The sequence below is a fragment of the Triticum aestivum genome, chromosome 7B (genome assembly GCF_018294505.1).
Source record: "Triticum aestivum cultivar Chinese Spring chromosome 7B, IWGSC CS RefSeq v2.1, whole genome shotgun sequence".
NCBI classification, from domain to species: domain Eukaryota; kingdom Viridiplantae; phylum Streptophyta; class Magnoliopsida; order Poales; family Poaceae; genus Triticum; species Triticum aestivum.
This window is the reverse complement of record NC_057813.1, coordinates 593849107-593875741: the sequence shown is the minus strand read 5'-3', so window position 1 is coordinate 593875741 and position 26635 is coordinate 593849107. Positions and strand designations below refer to the sequence as shown.

The 26635-nt window shown below is 44.1% G+C and overlaps 1 protein-coding gene across 1 annotated transcript; it reads right to left on the bottom strand.

Moving 5' to 3' along the window:
* Nucleotides 1–6776: 6776 nt before the first annotated feature.
* Nucleotides 6777–11874, bottom strand: LOC123161897 (uncharacterized). The gene is made up of 4 exons (XM_044579710.1): nt 10916–11874; nt 9543–9857; nt 9373–9453; nt 6777–7792 (listed from the first exon to the last, which is right to left on the bottom strand). Exons 1-4 carry the CDS (start codon nt 11659–11661, stop codon nt 7039–7041), a joined length of 1896 nt encoding a protein of 631 aa, XP_044435645.1. The 5' UTR covers nt 11662–11874; the 3' UTR covers nt 6777–7038.
* Between the last annotated feature and the right edge of the window lie 14761 nt (nt 11875–26635).

Genomic DNA, 26635 nt, shown 5'->3' with positions numbered 1-26635 from the left:
TCGCCTTCCCCGAGGGCGGCTCAGGAGGGCTCAGCCGCCGCCTAGAAACCCTCCAGCGCCCTTCTCCCCCTCCACTGCTGCCGATGGTTGGCGCCGGGAAAAGCCCATGCGTGCGACGGCGGCGGCAGAGGGTCTCCCCTCCCTCTCCCGGATCCACGGCGGCGCGAGCGTCCTGATCCGCGGGGTGCGGCCCTCCCGACGGTGTGGCGGATCCCTGAGGCGGCGATGCACGGGCGCCTAGATCCATGGGTGTGGGACTCCCGGCAGCGTGCGGGGTCCCGGCGGCGGCGGGATCGGTCAAAGACGGGTTTGGGCAATGGCGTCAGCCGCGCGGTGCCAGATCTCGTCGCTCTTGGTGGATCTCGTCACTCGGCCTTCGTGGAGGAACCTGGACCTTGGGCGGTGGCTCTGTTAGGCATGGCGACGGCACCCTCGGCTGGCGACGTTCGCGGGGGGTGGATAGATGGCTTCTTGACCGCGTGGGCGGTGAGTTGCCGGTGGATCTCCTCCGCGCTGCAGGCTCTCTCCCGCTGCACTTGGTGGCTTACGATCGCGGTCGTCGGCCCTGGTGCATTCACGGGGGTTGGTAGAGGTGACATCGGAACGGAGGAAACTCTGGATGACTCGTTCATCCCGACGATGGCAACGACCAGGGTTGCCGTTCTCCTACTTGCAGGCGCCGTCGAGGTCCCTGCCCTCCACCCCGACCCCATGCCCGGGTGAAAAACCAAAATCTCCTTAGATTTGGCGGTGGCGGCACTGCGTGTGTCGTACCCTTCTTGGAGGCGCCGCCTGGGGCGTTTGGGTGCTCGGTTAGAGGAACTGCATGCGGAGAGGATGGGACCAGTGGCAGCAGGTGGTGCTCGCGACGGAGGAGCGACGTGGCATATGGCACATCGACAACAGCGGGTCTCAGCGGCATGGAGCAGCGGGGTCTCGCCGGTGGGTGTGTGATGATGGACAAGAGCAGGATGGTGGCGTTCACTAGTAGAAAAAGGGTCAAATATGAGAAACATTAGCACCGGTTTGCATATGAGTCGGCACTAATGCGTCCATTAGTGCCGGTTCAAATGACTTGGCGGGAGGTGACCTTTAGTACCAGTTCATTGCGAATCTTTAGTACCGGTTCGTGCCACGAACCGGTACTAAAGGTGTTGGCCGGGCACCAGCATCTTTAGTACCGGTTCGTGGCACGAACCGGTACTAAAGAGGTTGTGGCAGGCGCTATTTTTAGTCCCACCTCGCTCCCCTAACAAGAATTTGACCACCTTAAATATGTTACTTCTCAAACTATCACAAGCATTTGGTCTTCATTGAACTCTATGTGTAGGATTTGTGGCTGCAATAGGAGTCTTCGTCGGTTCTTAAATCGGTGGTAGATTCCTATTGACGATTTAGATTCTATACAAAAAGATCATTGATGATCAATGTATTTTTTATATGTACTTCTCTGTAGCAGTAGCGCGTTTTGGCTGAAAGGCGGTACTGATCAATGTATTTTTTCTGCGTTCAGATGCACAATTTAAATATGTTATTTTTCAAACTATCACAAGCATTTGGTCTTTATTGAACTCTATATATGTGTATAATTTGTGGACTCAATATGAGTCTTCACCGGTTTCGGACGATAACTCATCAGTTACACGGGCACTTCATTTTTTTAACTTATTTGAACTCTAGACTTTTTTTGAGCCGGCATTATGCAGCATTCGAAGCGATGTCATCAATTTCCAATACGTTCTGACATTATTTGTTGTTATTCAGTCACCATTTGTTTAGATCAGAGCTAAATGACCATGAAAATGAAAATTACTACAAAACAAACTCTGAAAATGTTGAAGGTATCATCATTTCACCCGCATAGCATGTGCGAAAGAGTGGAGAGGGCCACGGCAAAAACTGGACGAACTTCGTGTACAAACTGGACAATCTCTTTCGGGGTATCAGGGTTTCGGATGAGAACTCATCAGTTACACGGGCACTTCTGTTTTTCAGTCATTTCCAATTTGTTTAGAGAGCTAAATGACCGTGAAACAGTAAATCACAGCAAAACGAACTCTGAAAAAGTAGAAACGAAAAAACTATATAAAAAAATTACTCAAAAAATATAGCAGAAATTAAATAATGCAAAAAAAGAAAAAAAAACTATATAAAACAAAAATATTCACAAAGAAACTAAATACAACAAAAAAATTACTCAGAAATAAATAGAAGAAAAAAAGCAGAAAGGAAAAAACTATATAAAAAAATTACTCAAAAATAAATAGCAGAAATTAAATAATGCAGAAAATAAAAAAACTATATAAAGCAAAAATATTCACAAAGAAATTAAATACAGCAAAAAAAACTACTCAGAAATAAATAGAAGAAAAAAAGATAAAGCAGAAAAGAAAAAACTATATAAAAAATTACTCAAAAAGAAATAGAAGAAAATAAATAATGCAGAAAAGAAAAAAATTATATAAAGCTAAAATATTCACAAAGAAACTAAATACAGCAAAAAAACTACTCAGAAAAAAAATAGAAGAAAAAAATAAAGCAGAAAAGAAAAAACTATATAAAAATTACTCAAAAATAAATAGAAGAAAAAAATAATGTAGAAAAGAAAAAAATTATATAAAAAAATTGTTGGGGCGCTGTCCGGTGGGCCTGCCAGACCTAGGGTGTGCAAATACAAGCCTAGAAGGGCTAACAGGCTCACAGGGCAGCGCGCCCTAGTTAGGCCCAGAAGCCTGCTATATAGAGAAGTTCGAAAGGGCAGCCGCGGCTGGGTTTATAAACCAATGTGGCTGCCCTTCGCTCGGCGAGGTGGGACTAAAAGTAGCGCATTGCGGGTGCCAGCGCACGACCATTAGTATCGGTTGGTGGCTCCAACCGGTATTAATGTGTTGTCCATTAGTACCGGTTGGTGGCTCCGTCGAGTACTCACACACACACATACACACACACACATACACACACGCATACACACATACACACACACACACTACACGTACACTACACATGTACGTACACACATACACACACACACATATATTTTTTTACTTATTTTCTGTTTTCTATTGTTTAGATGAATTAACTAATATAACTAGTTTATTTTTAGAATGTTAGAAATGTTAATGTTGTTAGATGAATTACAACTAGTTTATTTTTAGTAAGAAAATTTAGGTATATGAGATTATTATTTGAACTAGTTGAATTAATAGAACTAGTTATATTATTTGAACTAGTTGAATTAATAGAACTAGTTTATTTTTAGTAAGAAAATTTATAAGTATATGACTATTTGAACTAACTAAAATTTAGGTATATGAGATTATTTGAATTAATATAACTAGTTTATTTTTAGTAAATGCTTAGTTGAACTAGTTGAATTAATATAAGTAGTTTATTTTTAGTAATGTTTAGTTGAACTAGTTGAATTAATATAACTAGTTTATTTTTAGTAAATGTTTAGTTGAACTAGTTGAATTAATATAACTAGTTTATTTTTAGTAAATGCTTAGTTGAACTAGTTGAATTAATATAACTAGTTTATTTTTAGTAAATGTTTAGTTGAACTAGTTGAATTAATATAACTAGTTTATTTTTAATAAATGTTTAGTTGAACTAGTTGAATTAATAGAACTAGTTTATTTTTAGTAAATGCTTAGTTGAACTAGTTGAATTAATAGAACTAGTTTATTTTTAGTAAATTCTTAGTTGAACTAGTTGAATTAATAGAACTAGTTTATTTTTAGTAAATGCTTAGTTGAACTAGTTGAATTAATAGAACTAGTTTATTTTTAGCAAGAAAATTTAGGTATATTAGATTATTTGAATTAATATAACTAGTTTACTTTTAGTAAATGCTTAGTTGAATTAATAGAAGTAGTTGAATTAATTGAATTAGTAAGTATTTAATGTTTCGCCTAATATGAACATAGGAAATGTCGTATGACGACGGAAAAAATTTCATTATGTGCGAATACTGTGAAGATCAGCGCGGCAGTGCGACAGAAATTTCCTTGTTGATGATAGGCGATTCAGCATCAAGCTGGATGAGACCTTCGAATTCGATACAGTAAGTCACAACGACAAGTCTGTTTTCGTAATTAAGCATGACTTATATATGCTTCATTTGCCTGACTTGTAATTTTTAATTTTCACTATTCTACTAGCGCATCCCCTGTCATGCAAGAATTTTTGTCTTGGATAAGATAGGTTTCAATGATATGGAAACTATGGAGGTAAAGAGAGTTTACCTAAAAACTAAGCATGGTTATACTTTCAACATCAAAGTATACAATGCACACACGTACACCTATTTTGAATGCAAAACTTGGCAAGCAATATGCAAGGCTTATGCATATAAGCCTGGTATGGTTATCACCTTTGATATTCGTCCGGAAGATGATATTGAAGGTAATAGAGACATATGGGTCGATGTGCAGACGCCTCCAGTTCTACCATTATGTGAGTTCTTCTCAACTATATTTTTGCTTATTCAAAAATAATTGACAACTAATTTCTATTGACAGCTTATTTTCATTCAAGCAAACATGTCCGGCGCTTGGTAAACAGGACCTACTACTGTCCCGGAGCTGAACTAAACTGCGAGGAGATAAGTCATTATGTTTCATGGCTTGATGATCTTCATATTGTCAAGACAAATTTTCTTCCTGCACTTACAAATGTTAGTACTCAAAACGTGCGACCAATAGTGATGGTATTGAACTACGGTCACATCTATTTAGGAATGATGGTAAGATTTTTACTATTTATCCTCAGTGCATCTTTTGCATATATAATTTTTTTGCTAAACTTTCATTGCTAAATATATTAATTAAGTACTATACAATGTTCTTCAACAGGGACTCCCGATGACAGTTGTGCCTCAGGGGATCGAGACTAAAGATCGCATGTCAATTGTTATCTTACGGCCAAGATATCCTGCATTGCACATGAATGCATTCAGGATTTCTAGAAGCGATGAATGCTTAATAGTGAAAGATTGGAGGAAAATTGTTAACGATCGCAGCGAAGTACTAGGGGTAGCAATGAGAAGCGCAGCCCACGATTAGGAGACAGGTTCATCTGCATGCTCCAGTATGATGAATCAGGAGAGCTATACATGTTCTATGCTATTTTACCAGAGATAGAGTAGCTAGCAGGAGTGATTTAGCTAGTTCATGCTGCTCTTGGTACTTGTCCTTTCATGTCCGTATTCTTCGTTCTGAACTTAATCTCAAAGAGTGATTTGCTTTTGTGGTGTTATATATGAACGCTTATAATATCATGACAATCATGTTGAACTCGATGATATTTTTGCTTCTGGTACAAGTGAATGTTTCTTCTTTAAGCTACTGTTGGTGGTGATTAGATAGCGGTAATGACTATGATGATTAAATAGTGATAATGACGACTATGATGATTTTTAGCTAGCTAGCTAGAGTATATATACTCATGTTGATGATATGATGCAAGAGTTTTTATATTAATATGATGATGATGATGAGTTATTATATCATTTAATGAAAGAAACCAAAGATTAGTTTCAGCTGGATGGATCCTACCTAAGTGATCAAGTATATATATGCCATATCCATATATATTATACTTGATCACCTAGGTGATCAAGTAGTGATCAAGTATAATATCGATATGGCATATACTTGATCACTTAGCTAGCTAGATCCTCCAGTCGAAACTAATCCGCGGTACTTTCACCAAATGATTTAACAACTCATTATAATGTAAAACAATCACTAAATTAAATTGAAAACACAAAATTAAAGGAAAAATAAAAAAAAACACCCAAACATTTAGTACCGGTTGGTGTTACCAACCGGTACTAAAGCCCTACGCGCACCCGGGCCTGGCTCGTGCCACGTGTTTGCACTTTAGCGCCGGTTCGTGACGAACCGGTACTAAAGGGGGGGGGCCTTTAGTCCCCACTCTTTAGTGCCGGTTGGCGAACTGGCACTAAAGGCCGTCACGAACCGGCATTAAAGGCCGGTTCTGCACTAGTAGTTGTCTGGCGTCGTGGTGGCGTCGACGGCGGCTAGACCGGGCAAGATAGATGCAGCAGTACAGCACTGAAGATGGATTAGTGGCAGGTGGCTGCAGCGGCCTCATACTCGGCAGACGTCCTGATTGAGGAGTGCGCCGAACTGGAGGGTGCCCCATACCCGGCAAGCGTCCTGGTTGGGACCTCGGGTCTTAGATGTTAGGTTTGACTGCGAGTGGTATTAGGTCCAGACTATCAGCATCCCTTCATCAACTAGATAGGATTAGCGACAGATGTTGCCTAAACGATGGCTTTAGTCTTATTGTTGTATGATTTTGTAAGGTCTTGTAAAAATAATTAATAAAATGGCTGCATGCATCATAGGGTCCTCCTCCTTTTTAAAAAAAAAAACTGACCGGGCGTCCGCCCAGACGTACGGAGGGCATCTCTCAGGCAAGCTGCAAAAGAGCTCTTCCCTACAAAGGGTCAGAAAAGACAGGAAAAGGAGTGAAGAAGAGCAACCAAATGGCTTCCCAAGGGAGTAGTTTGCTAACGATGGCAGTTCATAGTGTGGACGTTGAAGGACAGCATAGATCATAAGGCTCATCTTATGGTTATGTATTTTGTGTTTAAAACTTGACCGTTTTTACTTTGTGCTTAATCAACTACTAAAACAAATGACATTGCGGTGCTATTTGGTGCAAATTCTTTCCTGACATATATTTGGACGACATAAGTCAAGCAATCAATAATTGATACTGCACCATGTAAACTGGACAAATTGAAGTAATCAATAAATAAGTTCGAACGCACTAGCATAAGAGCATAGATTCATTACGACAGGTCGCAGCAGTTCGTACATAGCACATGGCCATAAGAAAACAATGATAGCAAAACAGAGAAGTATAAGAGGTCCAAGACAGCAGTTCGTACATAGCACATGCCCCTAGACACCAGGTCCAAGAAACAATATTCAGCCATTCCATCCCATCTTGCGTCTCGGATAGCATTTCAGAGCTTGGCGCAATTCTGGGCAAGCAAAGAGGTACTCAGACTTTGTCGGTCTTGGATAGCGTTTCAGAGCTTGGCGCACTCAGAGCCAGTGCGTTGTTCTGGGCAGGCAAAGAGGTACCTGACCTTCGATTGGCAGCTGCCATCATCAGCTTATAAGCCACTTGCTCCAACTCAATTGCTGCGCTAACATCAGGATCTTCAGGATCTTCAGACTCTGCCAGATCAAGCAAGGATTTAGCTATCCTTCGCAAGGTAACCACTTCCTCAGTGACGATTTTTGCAAGCCCACGGGAAGATGCATCAGCAGCAAGGACCGCAGCTGCTGCCGGTGGTGACGATGGAAGGTTGCAACTTGCTGTTGGTGAAGCAACCTTAAGCTTCTTCTTACTGGTACCAACAACGGAAGAGGGTGACTCACAGGCAGCAGATCGAGAAGATCCCGTATTCTGATTTGCTGCCGATCCTGAAGAAGTTCCCTTCCTCTTCTTGTCCTTGAAGAGTGCAGCAATAGTAGAGAGGTCAGGGACACCCTTTGAACCGCCAATCAACTTCATGCGGTCAAGCAAATCTTGAGTCACATTAAGGCAGCACTTTCCATCCCTCGAGTGTACAATATGCTTCTTTAATCCAGTGATACTTATAGTCCCATCCATTGTCCAACCACAGGCTAGACACCTGAACCCATGTCTCGGTTTCACAGCTTTGCCAGTAGAAGAAATCTGGTTGGTTTGTACTGGCAATTTCATGGCAAACTGCCATGTACCCTCTTCTGCATGGTTGGGTTCATCACTGTAGCAACACAACCAAAATAACAAGCAAAGTATAAGTACAATATAAACAACAAGAACTAAAACATAACTAAACGTAAGTAAAACAAAAACAGTATAAGCAATAGAAAACTCAGTTCCCGAACTGTTTCTTGGAAGGGGATCTCGTCTGCTTTATCAGATCACTGCCCACTCTTGCTGTCCACGGTCGTTAAGGCATACAAGTATAGAGATGGGTTCGTCGAAACGGTTGATTCAGCTTGGAACAACTCAGATGGGGAGATAATCTCCAATCCCATTCTGTGTTTCCATGAGAAACTCAAACAAACAGCCAAAGCTCTCCAAGGATGGAGACTTAAAAAATATGGAGACATTCACGAACAGATCGTTTGGGCAAAGACCATATTGGCCTCTTTGATCAGGCCAAAGACAGCAGAGTGTCGTCCTTCAGAGAGAGGTGGTTTAGAAGGGAGCTGGGGAAAAATGATGGGCCTATGCACAATTGTAAGGACTATAGCCCGGCAAAGATCTAGAATTCAGAGACTTCGCGAAGGGATGCAAACACAACTTCCACATCCATGCTAATCACAGAAGAAGAAAGAACTTCATAGGGTCGTTATCAGATGGAAATACGGTTGTATCCACTCATAATGATATTGAAAAGGCGCTTCATGAACACTTTATTGGAAGGTTTGGCACATCGGCTGTCAGGCTAGAGACTCTGAATCTTGATTATCTGGGTGTCAATCAACAAGATTTGAGCATATTTGAGATGTCTTTTTCAGAGGAGGAAATTTGGGAAGCCATTAAGGATATGCCAAAGGAAAAGGCTCCGGGACCTGACAGTTACGACATCTCGTTTTACCAAAGCTGCTGGCAGATTTAAAAAAAAAACTTGGAAGTATTTGATGACATACATTCGCTTAACATACGGGCATTTGATAGGGTTGGTCTGACAACCTCAAGGAGGTGACATACATTTGGTGCTTCTTCCAAAAAGGCCAGGAGCTAGCAGTCCTAATGACTTCTGTCTGATCAGCCTTGTTCACAGCCTAGCAAAAATTGTATCTAAAGTGACTGCAAGAATATTAGCCTCTGTGCTCCCATATATAATTGGTGAAAATCAAGGTGTGTTTTTAAAAGTTCGTTCATTGCATGAGAATTTTAAACTGGTCAGAGAATCAGCCAAGCTTCTGAAGTAAAAAATATGCAAAAGCCTCATATTTAAACTGACAATGAAAAGGCCTTCGACACGGTTGCCTGGTAGTTCCTTCCCGAGGTCTTAAAGAGGTTTGGTTTTGGTCCAAAATGGTGTGCTTGGATTGCCATGCTACTAAGAACCGCCTCCACCAAAATCTTGCTGAACTGAATTCCTGGAGTTAAGTCATGGCCTTAGGCAAGGAGACGCCCTTTCTCCCATGCTATTTACGATTGCCATGGATATGTTAAGCAAGTTATTTGACAAGGTCTAGGAATGTGGAGTCATTGACAAGATCACTAACAATCAAGTCATTGCTCAGAGACTGTCTGCATACGCGGACGATGTCATTCTCTTTCTTAAGGCTACACAAAATGAGGTAAAAACAAGGAAAGTGCACTCACCACATAGCCCTTGGGAAATACAGAAACATATAGTCTGATACTGAACTTGCAATATCCACAGTGCTTCCTCCGGGAACAGACCTGGATATAGAGGTAAATAGCAACTAAACTTACCACTAAGCTGACATTTGTAAAGGTAACGGCAACTGATTCAAGGGTTTGAATAATACCTTTGCCTCATAATCATGATGAGCTCATCAATACGCCACTCTAGACTCAAGGGTCTGAATTTAGATTCACATTTCTTTAGAGGCTCAATAAACTTTTCACAAAAAATCTTAGCCTCCTCAAATGCTTGGTTCTGCATCAGTTGTATGAGTTTTTCTTGGCGTGGTATCAGGAGTAGACCTGGATGGATGATGCCAGCATCTTGGGGGTCCTTCCCAAGGCAATCACCCAGAAACTTGCACAAGAGTTCATCAATTCCTTGCCAATCCTTCTTAGCAGTTAGACTCTTTACTTCCTTGATATCAAACTTTGGTGGCCTGCAGACAGCATTTGAATTGATGATTTAATTATATGTTATAACCTGAACATGTGGGACCAATCTTGAATCAAAACTAGAACCGACTGGAGCAACTGTGATCGACTGAGACTTCTTTTTTGGGGGTTGTTGATTTCCTGACATGTCAAAGTCTGTAGGAGGATCATACTATCTTACATCATATCAAACTGCTAGTGGTCGTCATTGTTTCCGCTACTAGTAATGTTTGTATTGGGCTATCCATTATCTAGTTTGGAGGACTAATCTAGCATTTTTTGGGACAAGACTCGCACTGTTAAAATTGCACAATGAGATGAATAAAACATAAGATAAACACGTGTCCAGCTAAAAAGCACACAATCAACATCTTGAAGTTCAGAGAACACAAACATGCAAAAATAATCATGATACGGAACCAGCGATGAGAATGTATAGCACCGCCGGTTTGGTGCTAGAACCAGTGGTGATAATCAACACAATTTTCACCGCCAGTCCAATACACGAACACACGGTGGAAAACGTATCACTGCTGGTTCTATATATGGACCAGCGGTGAAGAGTTTATTAAGCCTGTGAACGTGTCCAAACAACCTGAACATGCAAAATACTGTCCTAGCCGGTACAGCCAAATAGCGGTGAGACAACACACAACAAACTGAATTTTGACCAAAGCGAAAGTGTCCGTTCCAATACTGTCATGTGGAACCCACGACCCGACAAGACCCTTACCGGTGAGGTTTCACTCCGAGAGAGAAAATGAAGCTCTCCTAGGCCTCTATTCCTAGAGAGCTTAGTAATTCTATGGATAAGAAGAATCATTACAGAATATTAATCTGTAGATAGGAAACAAGAATCAAACAAACAGTACAACAAACTGTAACAACAATTTATCTACTCCTTCAGGATCTTAACACTAATTCTAGTTTTGGAATCTTGGTAACACACTAATTCTAGAGAGTACTCAACTGTAGAAAAAGCAGACAGAAACATGCATTAGAAAAACAAGCAACTCCGTTTGAGTTTTACATTCACAATGAAATGAACGAACTATTTATTTACCGAGCGGCCAGCGGGTCGTCGGTGTTGAAGCCCTTGGCGGCATCCACATCAGCATTCAGCAGCTTGTCGACGTTGGCGGCATCAACATCAGCGTTCAGCGTGTCGACGGCGTTCGCGCCCTTGGCGGCGCTGGCCAGCACGTCGTCGTGGTCCGTGCCCTTGGCGTCCACGCTGGAGTGCGAGCCCGTGTCCATGGCCGTGGGCTGGAAGCCGTCGGCGGTGCTGCCCTTGGGGTCGGCGATGTCCATGGCGTCGGGCACCATGGCGTCGGGGGAACTGCCGTCGGCGGTGCTGCCCTTGGGGTCGGCGATGTCCATGGCGGCGGGCACCAAGGCGTCGGGGGCACTGCCGTCGGCGGTGCTGCCCTTGGGGTCGGCGATGTCCATGGCGGCGGGCACCGAGGCGTCGGGGGCACTGCCGTCGGCGGCGCCCATGGTGGCCATGGAGCCCGTGCCCTTGGAGGTGGCCAGCAAGACACCGGTGGGGCTGCCCTTGACGGCATCCATGGTGGCGGTCGGCTCGTCGTCGGCGTGGTTCGCGCCCTTGGCGGCGTCGACGCTGGAGAGCATGGCCTTGGCGGTGTCCGTGGCGTCGGGCGGCAAGGCCTCGGGGGTGCTGCCGTTGATGACGGCGGGCAGCAAGGCGGCGGGGGGACTGGCCTTGGACTCCGCGATGGTGGCCTTGGTGGTGGTCAGCGACCCGCCGGTGGGGTTGCCCTTGGCGGTGGCGGTCGGCTCCTCGCCCATCTCCTGCCCTCTCCTGCCGGATCTGGCTCTCCTCCCTCACCTCGTGCCCTCTCTCTCTCTCTCTTCTCTCCTCCCCTGCCCTGCCCTTCCCGATGGATCGACTGGTCTGCGGAATGCGGAGTGGGGGGCGGTGAGGAGGGCCGAGCCAGCCTTTCTAGGGTTCACAGGGAGGCGAGGGGGCTAGTTTGGTCTACTCTTTTCCCTCCGGCGGACCCCAGCCCGTTGGTTGCCCTTCCGTTGCTTTTGCCTCGGGACTGTTCCCCCCGTATCAATGCAAGGCGAAGGCGATCTTCCTCCCGTTTCCGTTGGGAGGCAGCCGAAGAGCCCAGACTTGTGGCTACAAGACCCCAGACCACCTCCTCCACGCCACGGCACCACAGTCGTCTACGAGCAGTAACATTTTTTTTTTGTTGAGGGTACTACGAGCAGTAACATTGAACAGTAGTTATTAGGTCATTATTCAATGGAAGCTGGTAAAGTTTTTAAAATGGACGCACGCACGTACGCGCGCATGTTCGATCAGTGATACTACTGTAACGCATGAACTGCAGCCGATAAGCAACCATGCAAGTCGTTGTTTAAGCAGCCACGTACACAGGCCGGCGATCTAGTACATCTCCTCACTAAATTAATTCGGCGGCTCGTCCCACTTGGGTGGGATAATAAACAACGGGCCTTAGCAAAACCTTGCCATAAAAGGCAGCTAGCGGCTGTTTCGCCCGAATTTCTACAGCTTGGGCGCGCGGATCCTGGCCGCCGCCCGCCGGATGGACGGCGGAGCAGCACCGGTTGGTATGGAACGCCGACGAGCCACATTTCAGCGTGGCGTGCCAGGGGAGCGGCGCAGTTGGCCATCATCAAGCACGGGCGCGGGCACACTTGTTCTGTCGCAACTCGCAACCCGGCCGTCAACGCGCGTCTTGCCGCCCGTTCGCTGCTGGTCAAAAGCGTGCAAAGGTAGGCTAGCCAGCTGCTGCGCTCGGTACGACCAGGGCATGGGCACTTGCCGCACAGCTGGCGCGTGCCCCCGAGGCGGGCTCTCGAGGCGTCACCGCACCGGCGACTGGGTGTGTGACAGCCAGCCGGCTGCGGCTACGAGCCTACGACGGTCAAATACCAGAGAGCTACTAGTACTTGCTAGAACAAAATGAAAAGATTAATCTGGCCGTGCAATTAGTACAACATGCTCCCAAGGGAGTACTCCCTCCGTCCGGTTATAAGTGTGCATCTAGCATACTCCCTCCTTCCATCTATATAAGGCCTAATGCGTTTTTCAAGACGGTCTTTGACTATTGACAAGATTAATAGTACATGATATGCATAATGTGAAAATTATATCATTGAAATCTCTTTTCACATACGAATTTGACGGTGTGCTTTCTGTAAGTTGCATGTTATATATTGTTGCTCTAACATTACTACCCGGCAAATTTTCCCCAGAAAAAGTGTACATCTACACTTCCTATACAGTTAATAAATGCAATCACCTCCTAGTAATCGCTGCCCCCACTCTATCCTCCAATCCCATTCTTCTCCCCGGCATCACCCCCCAATCCTAATTCTTCTCCTTTAATTTAATTGGTGGAGACTAATAAGAGGAGAGATAACTAATATGTCATCCATTTTCTAGATGTACACTTACTACCGGACAGAGGGAGTAAATTTTTGCAATTTTGACACCAATAATTAGGGCATCACTCCCAAATCGCTCACATACGTCATGCATATCCGTATATGTTCACAGATGCATCCACTTTGTCCAAATCCCCGCAAACCAATAATAAACCAGCGGGGTGTTTGCGGGAGTTCGGACGTTTGTCTAACCAATCAAAAAGCCATCACATCCCCCACGTTCACTGCTATTTGGTGGAAGGATAGTATTAAGGGTCTGTTTGGTTCCAAATAAATCACCAACTTATAAGTCGAAAAGTGAAAAAAGTGACTTATTTTGCCAAACGGACCCGACTTATAAGTCACCCCAACTTATAAGTCATAAGTTGATCCACCCCAACTTAAAACTTATAAGTCACCCCCTTTTGCGTGGGTCCCACCACCTACATGATGTTGATTGGTGTGGAAAGGTGTGGAAAGGTGACTTATAAACCAGGTGACAACCAAACAGGCGTGACTTATAAGTCACTGGTTTTAAGTCACCTGACTTATAAGTCAGGTGACTTATTGGAACCAAACAGGCCCTAAGATTTGGTGGAAGGATAGTATTAAGAGCTCCTTTGGTTTATATGAATTCTATAGGATAGAATTTTCAAAGGAAATTTTTTTTTGAAACTCTTTGGTTTGTAGGAATGGATTCATATTCCTATGTATAATAGGATTCAATCCTTCACATGTCAAAGAAAAAATAGTCTAGACTCAATGTAAAAATTCTGATCTTATGCATGAAATGACATCTTTTTTCTATACGAATTGAAATGCATGTCATCTCCCTTCCTATAATTCTGATATTATGCATGAAATATCCTATGAATCAAAGATGGCCTAAATCAATAATCATGTATAGCTATTTTTCTATAATTGTACGGAAGATTGATTTCTATTTGGCGGAAGGTTGATTTTACATTTTAGCGGAACGTTGATTTGGCGAAGTTAGCTTTTTTCAGTTAATAGAAGCGGATGTCTGGGGCAATGGGTTTGATGGCCAGCTCCAGCATCATGTCCATGAACGGTTCGCAAACGGATATCGTGTAGTACTAGAGGATAGCACTAGAGCTGCCCTTAGTACAAAAGCACACATAAAATAATACTAATCTGTTCAAAATATTTTGATACGGAGGGAGGGGTAGAGAGTTCAGGCCGGTCTGGGGCTCTTGTGGTCTGGGCATGAGCAGGCGACCACAGGGGATGCAGCCTGACCCTGACGGTCTTTCGAACTCGGCCTGGACCACAGGGAACTCGGTGGAGGCCAAGTTTCAGTTCCTTTTGCTTTCGGGAGGGCAGACTGCATGCCATCTGCGGCCTGCGGGTGTAGGCCCGCGAATACGCGCAGAGGCCTGGTCGGTGTTGCCTTCGGGTGGGGTTGTGAGACAGCATGGATCACCCATCAATAATGCAGGTCCCGTTCCACTAGTGCTGCGTCGCAACGGCACGCAGGGAAGCGTAGCTCTTGCTCCTGCTCACCCGGCCACACTGGTCCGTTGTCACTCACCAGGGCCACGCTACAGGTATCTTCAACTGAACTGAACAAATACGACCTCCTATGTGTCTGCCCCGGCAACCAAACATCCTCTTTCGACCCGTCATTTCCATACAACTCCATGCAACGTTGATTTGATCATATGTAGTCCATGATGCAAGGATGAAACGAGTATCACGCGAAAAGGGAACTATCCTAAATCATCATCATCAGAGATGTGGAGGACCCCCTTGCCAGAAGACACCGGCCTCACGGTGATTAGCGGAGGGGATAGTCTCCGGCGTTTCCTCCTCCTCCGCGAAGAGTTGCCCTTGTCTCACTTCGCGGAGGTGGATAAGGTGGTGGTCCACCGCCACCTCCCGCTCATACCGGAGCGACATGAGGATGGCCTTGTTTTTGGACATGAGGTCGGGATTGCCGACAAGGGCTACGAAGGCGGCAACGACTGTGTGCTCTTCCTCAACCATGCTTCCATTGTGAGGTGCTTCGCCTCCGCGGTTTGGATGAGGTGGAACTGCTCATCGGCCTCCTCTATGCCAAATTCATAGGGCTCAACCTCCATGCTAGTCGCCTCCTCTGCCTCTTCCACCATGCCTGCCTTCTCAGCCTCCCCCCTTGCATTGCGATAGAGGTAGAGGTGTCCCATCTTTCGATGAGATGGTGGCTATCATTTCTGATGGAGTAGACTTTGACGATCCGTCTACGAACGTGCGAGGACATGCGCCTTAGCAATCGCTAAACCTACTCCGAGAGGTTATTGACCACATCGGAGGATGATCAACCTGACCACGAAGGTCTATTTCCTCCACGCAAACGAAGAACAAGCAACAAACTGAGATTGCAATCTGGATATTGCAAATATAAGAGGAAATCTTTATTAAACAAGTGGGTTTCTATGACGTATTTGTCTGGTCGTTGAACACAAACGAAGTACGCGAGTTGCAGCTATGACAAACTTTAATCAAACAAAACCCAAAGTCTAAACGGTGCCTTAAGGGTTGTAATAGTAGGGGGGACAGAGGGGATTTCCTCCCCCCTTGGTAAGGTGGGATTAAAACACCTGATGAGTCATTTCCCCTACAACACGGACTCTAAAAAAGTAGCATGTGAGTAGTATTTCGAAATTACATGGGTCTGGCCCAAAAATAAGGTGGCGCAACACCTATATTAAGCTATGGATGAAATTTATGAAAGGACATCTTGTATATTTCGTCCATATCCTTGTACGTCATCATGGTGGCTCCAAAGTGCTGAAAACTCCACCAGAAACTCTGTTCTTGTTCCTTTGCACATGCTATCATCTCCATGCTTGATCATGCTCCAATGTTCATCCTTCTTGTCCAAGCTAGGCCCTTCACTTATAAGGAAAATAAATGTATCCAATTTAGGCAGCATCATATTCTAATAAACATTAGAATTGTTACCAAGAAACGAAAGTACATGACAATTCAATTGGCGTGCGCGAGCTCTAGTAATTGATCCCATGTATGTAAAAACAGGGGTTGTGGGTGTAACTGTGGTAATGATGTCCTCATAATCTTCCTCTTCTTGAATTGAAGTCGTCCCCGAAGGAAGCTCATATTTCTCACCCAAATAAGGATTCAAATATGCAATGTTAAAAATGGGACTAACCCGAAATTTGCAAGCAACTCAAGTTTGTATGCATTATCATTTATTTTCTCTAGCACCTTATAAGGACCATCAGCACATGGCATTAGCTTTGACTTGCGCAAATCAGAAAACTTATCCTTACACGAATGTAACCAAACAAGATCTCCAGTTGTAAAGACAACATGTTTTCTACCCTTATCTCCAACAAGTTTATATTTAGCATTCATGTACTCAATATTTTCCTTAGTTAACTCATGCATTTTTAAGATCAATTCAACACGTTGTTTAGCATCAAAATTAACCTTCTCTGAAGATGGAAGAGGCAACAAATCAATGGGTGCACGAGGTAGTAAGCCATACATAATCTCAAAAGGGAACATCTTAGTAGTAGAATGCAGCGGACGATCATAAGCAAATTCAATATGAGGCAAACATTCTTTCCATATTTTAAGGTTATTCTTCAAAACATCCCTAAGCATAGTAGACAATATTCTATTGACCACTTCAGTTTGTTCATCAGTCTGGGGGTGACATGTAGTGGTAAATAGCAGTTTAGTCCCCAACTTAGCTCATAAACATCTCCAAAAGTGGCTAAAAAATTTAGTATCACGATCTAAAACAGTTGTATTTGGCACACCATGCAAGCGAATAATTCAACGAAAGAACAAATCAGCAACATTAGTAGCATCATCACTTTTATGACATGTCATAAAGTGTGCCATTTTCGAGAATCTATCCACCACAACAAATATGTTATCCCTCCCCTTCTTTATTCGAGGTAAACTCAAAACAAAATCCATAGATATATCCTACCATGGAACACTAGGTACAGGCAAAGACATATATAAAACATGAGGATTTAGTCGTGACTTAGCTTTTTGACATGTTGTGCAGTGAGCAACAAAACGCTCAACATCCCGTCTCATCTTTGGCTAAAAAAAATGTGTAGCAAGTACGTCCTCCGTCTTCTTCACGCCAAAATGTCTCATTAATCCTCCTCCATGCGCCTCCTGTAACAACAAAAGAATAATAGAGCTAGCTGGAATGCATAGCTTATAGCACGGAACACAAATCCATCATTAATGACGAACTTGTTCCATGTTCTCCCTTCTTTACAATTTTGCATCACATCTTTAAATTCAGCATCATACACATATTGATCTTTGATGGTCTCCAAATCAAATATTTTAAAGTCAAGTTGTGAAAGCATAGTATAAAGATGAGACAATGCATCAGCAATAACATTTTCTTTACCCTTGTTGTATTTAATGACATAATTGAAAGTCTCAATGAATTCAACCCATTTAGCATGTCTACGGTTCAATTTTGCTTGACTTTTAATGTGTTTCGAAGATTCATGATCAGAATGTATAAAAAATTATTTGGGTCATAAATAATGTTGCCATGTTTTCAAAGTCCGAACAAGTGCATATAATTCCTTATCATAAGTAGAATAATTTAGACTAGGCCCACTCAATTTTCCAGAAAAGTATGCAACAGGTTTAACATCTTATAATAACACACCTCCTAACCCAATTCGACTAGCATCACATTCAAGCCCAAAAGTCTTATTAAATCCAGAAAATTTGAGTAAAGGAGCATGTGTCAATTTATCTTTCAATACCGTGAAGGCTTCTTCCTGTGCAGAACCCCAAACAAAAGGCACATCCTTCTTTGTAAGCTCATTGAGAGGTGCATCAATGGTGCTAAAATCTCTCACGAAACGCCTATAAAAACTAGCGAGACCGAGAAAACTCCTCACTTGTGTGACCGTTTTGGGTTGCGGCCAACTCCCAATAGCTTCAATATTGGCTTTATCCTTCAGTTCCCTGTGGAGTAACAATATAGTCAAGAAAAAATACTCGGTCGGTGCAAAAGGTGCACTTCCCAAGGTTACCAAACAAATGTGCATCACGTAGAGCAATAAAAACAACACGTAAATGTTTCAAATGTTCCTCTAAAGATCTTATATAAATCAGTATATCATCAAAATAGACTACCACAAATCATCCAATGAACATGAACTCTACATGTTACCTTAACCTTGCCGCTGTTGTTGAACCATTATATGTAGTAAGGATAAGGATGTGGTATGGTGGTGAGAGAGAACTTCTCCATCATCACCGTGCCAACCAAGTTGTTGCAACTCCCTCCATCAACGATGGCGCGGACAGAACGTTCCTTCACAACTCCCTTGTATGGAACAAATTGTGCCTCTGCTTTTGCTCAGATTGTACCTGCACACTCAAAACACGTTGAGAAACTAAACTTTCATAACTTTCAGCGTCTTCAGCAGCCATGTATTGTGTCGCTTGTTCAGAATCATGTCCACCCTGCTCTTCACTAGCAGTAAGAGCCAAATTCTCCTCATCATAGTCACTAGCAGAGTCATACCCACCATCCTCAGTAATAATCATCACACGCAGAGATAGGCATTTGCTCTCATAGTGACCTCCACCCTTGCCACGATGACATATAACATCATGTGTTTGCCCTGTTGATGCCATGGATGAAGAAGAGCTCTGAGCGAAACCAAAAGGTGTGCTCTTGGCCGATGATGATGGTGGTGGTGCCATTTTTTGTTTCCCGGGTGGAGTTGGAGGATGAAGTAGGCGGTACTACAGCAGGACGTGTAGGGGTAGAAGATGTACATGGTGTCCATGATGAAGATCGACCTGTAGAAAAGTTAGTTCACACTAATGCCTGTCGATCATGTACTTACGTTCAACTTTGCAAGCAAGATGGAATAAACGAGTGACATTATTATAATCCTTATACTCTAAAATAGTCTGAATCTCTCTGTTTAATCCACCCATAAAACATGCAAGCATAGCTTCATTATCCTAAAAAATACCACATTGAATCATGTCAGATTGTAATTCCTCATAATATTCCTCTACATAAATTTTTCCTTGTCTTAACACTGTAATTTTTGAAGTAATTCCCGTTGATAATATGGTGGAACCCAATGAGTACGCATAGCAATTTTCAAAGCAGCCCAAGTAGTTGGGATATTATCCTCATATAATCTACAATGTTCATACCACCACACACAAGCAAAACTAGTGAATGCACAAACAACAACAGCAAAATGTCTATCCTCAAGATATTGTAAGCATGTAAAACATTGTTCAGTTTCTAACTCCCAAGTAAGATATATATATCAGGAACGTATCTACCCTCAAATGGCAGAATATTCTATTTTAGTTTAGGAAGATGATCTCGTACCTGAGGTGGGGATGCAGCGCCTGGTAGTGGTGCTGGTGGTTGCATGTAGTTTTGATTTTGATCAACCTCATCTTCATAATCGTCCTCTTGGCAACAGCAGGAGTAGGAGCCACAGAAACATCAACAGTAGGTGCAGCGACACTAGGCGCGATCAGTTCATTAAACTTGTTATCAAGCTTTGCTTCGAATGTCTTCTCAATGCCATATATCTTCTCCGTGTCCTGTTCATGTCTTTTTAGCACATCTTGCACCTGTCCACTCATCATTTGCTGAAATTTATCATGTAGCTCCTTGTTTGTCATGTTCTACCAGTCAGTCTCATCGGTTTGTGATTCTGTCACGGTTAGTAACAAATAGAAACACACAAGAATATGATCCTACAGACTACTAGGAAGTGGTGTGTCACAAATCCGTCAAGCAAATCTCAAATTCGTAGCAGTTTTTACCCAACAGCAGGATTACACGCTGAGACCGGCCCTCCATAGTCAAGATCCAGGGACATCAGGGAGAATGGTGTCATGCTCTGCACCGGGACTGGCGGCCTGTGCATCGGGCACGGCCTCTGGATGCTCCGCATCTTGTAGGAGGGGAGAACGGCGGCAGCGACAACTCAGTGAGCACGCACGCGACGGAGATAGAGCAGAGAGAGAGGGAGAGAAAAGACGAAATGTGTGGATGTCAGGTGGGCCTAGGACAAACAGGTCTGACGTGACATGCATGTCCGGATGTCTCCATATTCAACCCATATATGGGTTGGATTTGAGGAGTGCCACACAACCCTGTCATATAGGGGGGAAGTAAGGGTTCGGTTGGGTGGCTTTTTTCTTCTCTCTCCTGTCGGTCAGTGACCGGGCTGTCCGATGGGACGTTTGAGGAGTCTGATTGTAGATGCTCTAATCGTCCACTTCATCTTAGTCATGTCCTTGTCACTCCTAATACCACTAAAAATTTAGATTTTTTTTATCATTTAATGATACTAGTTATGTCCCACTACTTGGTTTGCTATTAAAAGTTACAACTACTTCAAAATATCATCGTTCCGTGAGATGCTTGCTCATAAATACCATTAAACAGCCAGGAAAAGCCATTGTTGCGTCAGATATTTGCTCAAAAATGTCATTTGACTCTGTTACTGTTAGGTCAAACCTGTTGACCATGTTATATGACCAAAGTACCCCTTGATCCACATGTCAGCTCCATGTATCTCACAATGATAAGTGTAGCACCACTTTTCAGGAGTAAGCAAGCAATAATTTTAGAGAAAACAAGAATGTTGGTTGGGATCGAGTGAGACCCACACTTTTATCGTAGTGAGATAGAGGAAGAGTTGACATGTTGGTCCATGAGTATTTTAGTCATATAACATGGTAAACGGGATGTGAGATGACAGTAATAATGTCTAGGAACATTTTTTTATCAAGCGTCTAAAGGAATGATGACATTTTTGTGCAGTTGAAGCTTCTAGTGACAAACTGAGTAGCGGGACATAATTAGTGACATAAATGATAAAAATCCAAAAACTAATTTTTGAGTTGTCAATTTACGACTTATAATTATTGTTTGGTTAAAATTGACTCTGTCGGATTTTCTATGAAGAACCTTCAAACCGAGGACTTGATTATCAGGTATCTTCCTTCCACACAACCACCATCCTTCTTCGCCGCTACAACTGACGATTCGGACCTCTGGCATTGTTGACTTGGTCACCCCGGTCAAGACGCTCGTCCTCATCTCGCATCGTCACCTCCTTTCCATGAAATAAAACATTACATAGCTTTTGTCATGCATGTCAGCTGGGGCGCCATCCGCCATGTTCGGTTGCATTTTTCCAGTTCCACTAGTCGCGCGTCGCGGGCTTTTGAACTTCTACATTGTCATCTGTGGTCTGTAGACATCACCACTCGCAAGTATTTCAAGTTATAAATATGGAAAACACTTTTTTTAGGAAAGGTCATCATGGCTAGCTTTATTAAATTAAACAGGAATTACATCGTCTACCAGTTTTGAGACTAACAAGCCAGGAGGCTCGTTCGTCCAACTACTAGTAATCTTATTACAATAAGAGTAGTTAGCTAGCACATGCGCCGCTTCGTTACATTCACGATAACAATGTTTAAAGACGACCTTCCCAATAGAAAAAGAAATATCCACACATTCCGCGAAGATTGATGAATTTGCATCCCACCATGTTGTGTGTCCCACACACGCATCAACGACAATCATAGAGTCCGATTCCGCTTTCACCCGCGGCATACCTAAGGAATTAGCAAGCATCAGTCCATCTCGCATTGCCATTGCCTACCCATTAACCACATCTACTGCATATGAAATGAATTTGCATTGTGCAGCTAGAAAATTTCCTTTAGCATCCCGAATCACCGCCGCTGTTGCCCCTTCTCCAACATCGGGATGAAATGAGACATCAACGTTGAGCTTGACATACTTTGGGTCCGGTTTTTTCCATCGTTGTACTACGACCGCACTCTTAGAATTAGCAACATGGTAATTATTAGCAATTGCCAGAACAGACATTGGCCACCACATGGGAGTAGGAGGAGTCCCATCATGTGTGTGTTGTCTTCGGATCCACCAAAGATATCAACCACCCACTGCTATGATTTGTTTAAAATCCAGATTCGGTTTAATGAAAGCTGGACTATCTGGTGCAAGAAGGATATGTTCCAAAATGACCAATCCAGACCGGTCTACTCTCCTTGCCTCGTCCACTCTGTCCAGAACACCCAACCGACTCCATAAATCCCTTGCATGAGTGCACTCAAACAGCAGATGCCGCACATCCTCTGCACCCCGATGACAAATCGGGCATGCTCCCATCGAACCCACGTGCCAGTTACAGAGTATGGATTTTAGAGGCATAATTCCATGTAACGCACGCCAGCAGAAATTTTGTATTTTCCGTGGGATGTTCAGCTTCCACAATGCACTCCACACCGCCGGAGAAGAGGACCCGCTCGGTCTCTTCAGCACATTTGCATTGCCCTGAAAAGTTTGAGTCCATTTCACCCGGCATGCTGATCTGGCTGAGAATATACCCTTCCGGTCAAGATGCCAAGCGACAAAATCATCAAAAGCGCCATAACTCAATGGAATCTGAAGTATTCTGCTTGTATCAACTGGGTTAAAGATGGAGCTAATCAGATCTTCATCCCATGTGTCTGTATTAGGATCGATGAGTTCATCAACTGTAAATACTATTGTGTGTCCCCTTGCTGTAATGACCTTCCTATCTGGACTTGCTGGAATCCAGGGATATCTCCATATATGAACATTTTCTCTTATACCAATCCTCTATATCTACCCCAACTTGAAGTTTTCTAGTCCCTTCATAATACTTTACCGTGTAAAGGAAGCACCATTTTTAAGGGTTGCCTATAAAAGGCTGTTGTTATGGAAGTACTTCGCTTTTAGAATTCTAGCACATAATGAGTCGGGGTTTGTAATAATCCTCCAACACTGCTTTGATAACAATGCTAAGTTGAAGGAATATAAATCTCTGAAGCCCATTCCTTCCTTGGCTTTAGGTTAGCATAGTTTCCACCAAGAGTACCAATGCACCCTCTAATGTTCCTCATCATCACCCCACCAGAACTGGGAAATTAAGTCAGTTATTTCCTTGCAAATTCCTTTAGGGATACTGAACACAGACATGGCAAACATAGGGATAGCTAGTGCCACTGATTTTAGTAAAATCTCCTTACCACCAGTAGACAGTTGTTTCTCCATCCATCCCATTAATCTTCTCAGCCGGTCGATAATCATGCACAGGTCCGTCGTCTTAGTTGTGCGCCTCGCATTCCCAGTGAACCCAACATCACGTCTTTTGCAACAACATGCCTCTGTCTTCTACCTAATCCCCATTTCCTTCAATCCTTTCATCCTGAATTAGCACCGCAAGGGAGATGCTCGCCAGCATCATGCGTGCGCCCGTGCTTGCTGTCGCCCCGCTCCAGCAGCCGCCATTCGCCGGCGAGGCAGGCCTTCGTCGCCCCACTTCTAACCCTTCTATTTTTCTTCGCCGCCTCACTTGCCTTGGGACAGGCAGCCGCCGCCCCGCAACTCTCACATCTCTCCTGCCCTGAGATCCGTGTGGCTCGGTCGACGTTGCAGCAGCACGCGGCTCAGCACCGCACCGCGCATGGCCTCTCCTCTGGTGCTGTCATTGGGGAGGCCCTCCCTGCTAGGATCCGTCCCATCCATGCGTGGCATGTTTCTGAAACAAATATCGTGTTGCAATAGTCAAAGGTGTTTTTGAAACAAAGCTTTTGTTGCAAAGAAGGATCATGCGCAGAGATGCTTTGCAACGTCATCAATGTTTTTGAAATAAAGCTCTGGTTGCAATAGTCACTTATGTGTTTATGGAACATATCTCTTATTTGTAATAGTCACCGTTGTCTCTGAAACAATACTCTTATTGCAAAGAGGGATCATATGCTCAGCAACTAAGATCGGACAGCTCGCAAGGCGGCGGATCTTTTAAAAAGATCCGCCGACCGACATGTAGCACGCCTCTATAAATTGTTTTAGTCGTTCTTCACGATTACACTCATTATTTATGGAATTTTCCGTTGTGTCGGAAATCTGAAGCCTTTAGCCACCTACCCTCTTTTCGAGCTTTTGTAGCTACGCAGTTTACGTCCACTCTCCAAAAAATCTAGTGTGACAATGGTCCCGAATTTGACAACAACTCGCTTCATGATCTTGCCGCCACCCATGGTGTTCACGGGAATGTATCCGGTGCACCCACACTTGTGGTGCTACTGGTGCACCGGATTCCATAGAACATTTAAAAAAACTGAAAAAACTAGCGTATTGACACAACATCAATGTATGTATTTTTGGGTACACATTTAATCACAAAGGATATCGCTTCATAAAAATCTCCTCTCTCTCCGCATCTTATATGGGAAACGTTTTCCACCGGCTGGCTGGTCGAAGCTTTGGGCCGATTCAAGCGCGTCGTCTGATGCATTTAGATCGGCCTCAACCGCACTCCCACACGTCCAAGTGCTGGCAGGCTCCACGCACCGCTTTGGACGTAGCCCAATCCCTTCGCTCGCGTCGCCTACTCCATTCTCCACCACTTAGAGCATCTCCAATAGATGATATATATTTTGGTGGTCCAAATCAGTGATGGTCCAAATTTAGAGCACCAAAAAGTGCCTTTTACATCTTCGAAAAAGGCTCAACTCCAACAAATGTCCAAAGCGGAGATGTAAATAAAAAAGCAACTCGAACAGATGGTCCAAAACAAAGATGTAAACCGGCCGGCGGCCGCGCGGCTACTGTTCAGCCACTGTACGGCCGACGGTGGCGTCGGCGGAGGTGGAGGAATGACTCCTTGGCTGCTGGAAGACACCGTCGGCCGTGGCCGCGAGTCGGTGGCCCGAGCCGCCGCGGCTGCCTTCGAGATTTTGGCCAGCCGAGCCGCACTTTTGGCCGGGTTCCGGCCGCGATTCACCGATCGTTTGCTTTGCCTCATGCCTTCATCGCCTTCGTAGGAACGGTCAGCGCGGTGGCGACTGGCCGGGGCGGCACGAATCCGGGGCGGCGGGCGGGGAGCGGTGGCATGGACGCGACGGCGGAGGGCGAGTTCGCCGCGGTGGCAGCGGGGGCGGCGACACGGGTCAGCCCACCGGCTGCGGCGGCGGCGAAGGCGGCGGGGTCGCCGGCTTCGGCCATGGCGGTGGCGGAAGGCGGGGAGGGCGGTCGCGAGGCGGAAGGGGAATGAACTGGCCGGTGGTCGTTTGGTGGGCGGCCACGGTTTTACATCACTTGTATCTCGTGATGTAAATTTGCATCACAAAGTTTTCAATTTTACATCTCCGGGAAGCGGTGGTCCAATTTTTTTTACATATGAACCGTCTATTGAAGCAACCCTTTTTGCTCTTGAAGCTCCAAAAGTTAGTTATTTTTACATATGGACCGTCTATTGGAGATGCTCTTATTCTGTTTCTTTTTGTACGCCAACAACCTCAGACCCCTTCTGCCGTGCGGCGGCGACCAACGCGGTGAGGCGTTGCAGCTTTGGTGGCGAACCAACGGCGTGCGTTTTGTTGCAACCACCAACACCGGCGTGACAGAGATGCTTTGGGGGCAAACCACCGGCGGCGACGTGACAGAGATGTTGCGGCGGAGGCGTGCGGTGACGCGGGGCGGGAGGAGGGGAGGCGGCACTTTGCTGGAACCGATGTCGATGTTTGCTTCAACCAACCAGGCTATGTGCTCTAACCAACTTTCACTTTTGCTAGAACTAGAACGCGCCCTCACGGAGGGGGATTTTTGGTCTATGGGGACATATGCACCCTATATGGAAAAAAATTTAGTAATTCAACAAAAAGTCAAAAATTCCTGAAAATATTTTTCAAATAAACTTGACCTTCTATTGTACTCGTGAAAAATGAAATCCACAAAAATAAATATCCCTTTGACTTCTTTTCAAAAAAGACAAATTTTTGGCTAAAATAGTGTGAATAGTGACCTATAATAGCAAATAAATTTTATCTTTTTTGCTGTGAGGTCAACTTTGATTTTTTTTTGGGCGAGATTTATATACTAGTGCAAAAGTAAGTCAAGTGTTTTGTCAAAATAGTTCTTACCTATTTTGACTTTTTATTAAAATATTATAAAAAAATTCCCATATAGGATACAACCAGGAACCAAAGTGTATTTCCCGCGCCCTCACTGGCGACTTTACTTTTGCTGGAACCAGTGATTTTTTTTGCTAGAACCGGCTTGTTTATTTGCTACATTGGATTTTTGTTTGAGTTTGCTACTATGTCTTTTTGTTACAACCTTGGTGAATTCTGGCTGGACCTAGCCGATCTTTTTTCCTTCAACTAACCACTGAGATTTTTGTTCGGTAAGATTTTTTACTCAGAACATGACGGCAACATTTCTTTTTGCCGATCGAGCGCAATTTTTTTGCTGGAACCAGCTAGTTCATTTGCTACATCAAACATTGTT

Excerpts from the sequence above, each read along its gene's own strand:
- LOC123161897 (XM_044579710.1), bottom strand. The coding sequence starts at position 11,661 with ATGGGCGAGGAGCCGACCGCCACCGCCAAGGGCAACCCCACCGGCGGG. Across the intron at positions 9,454-9,542 it reads ATCATGATTATGAGGCAAAG|GTCTGTTCCCGGAGGAAGCA; the intron begins GTATTATTCAAA and ends CTCTATATCCAG. Across the intron at positions 7,793-9,372 it reads TATTTCCCAAGGGCTATGTG|TGATGAACCCAACCATGCAG; the intron begins GTGAGTGCACTT and ends GTGTTGCTACAG.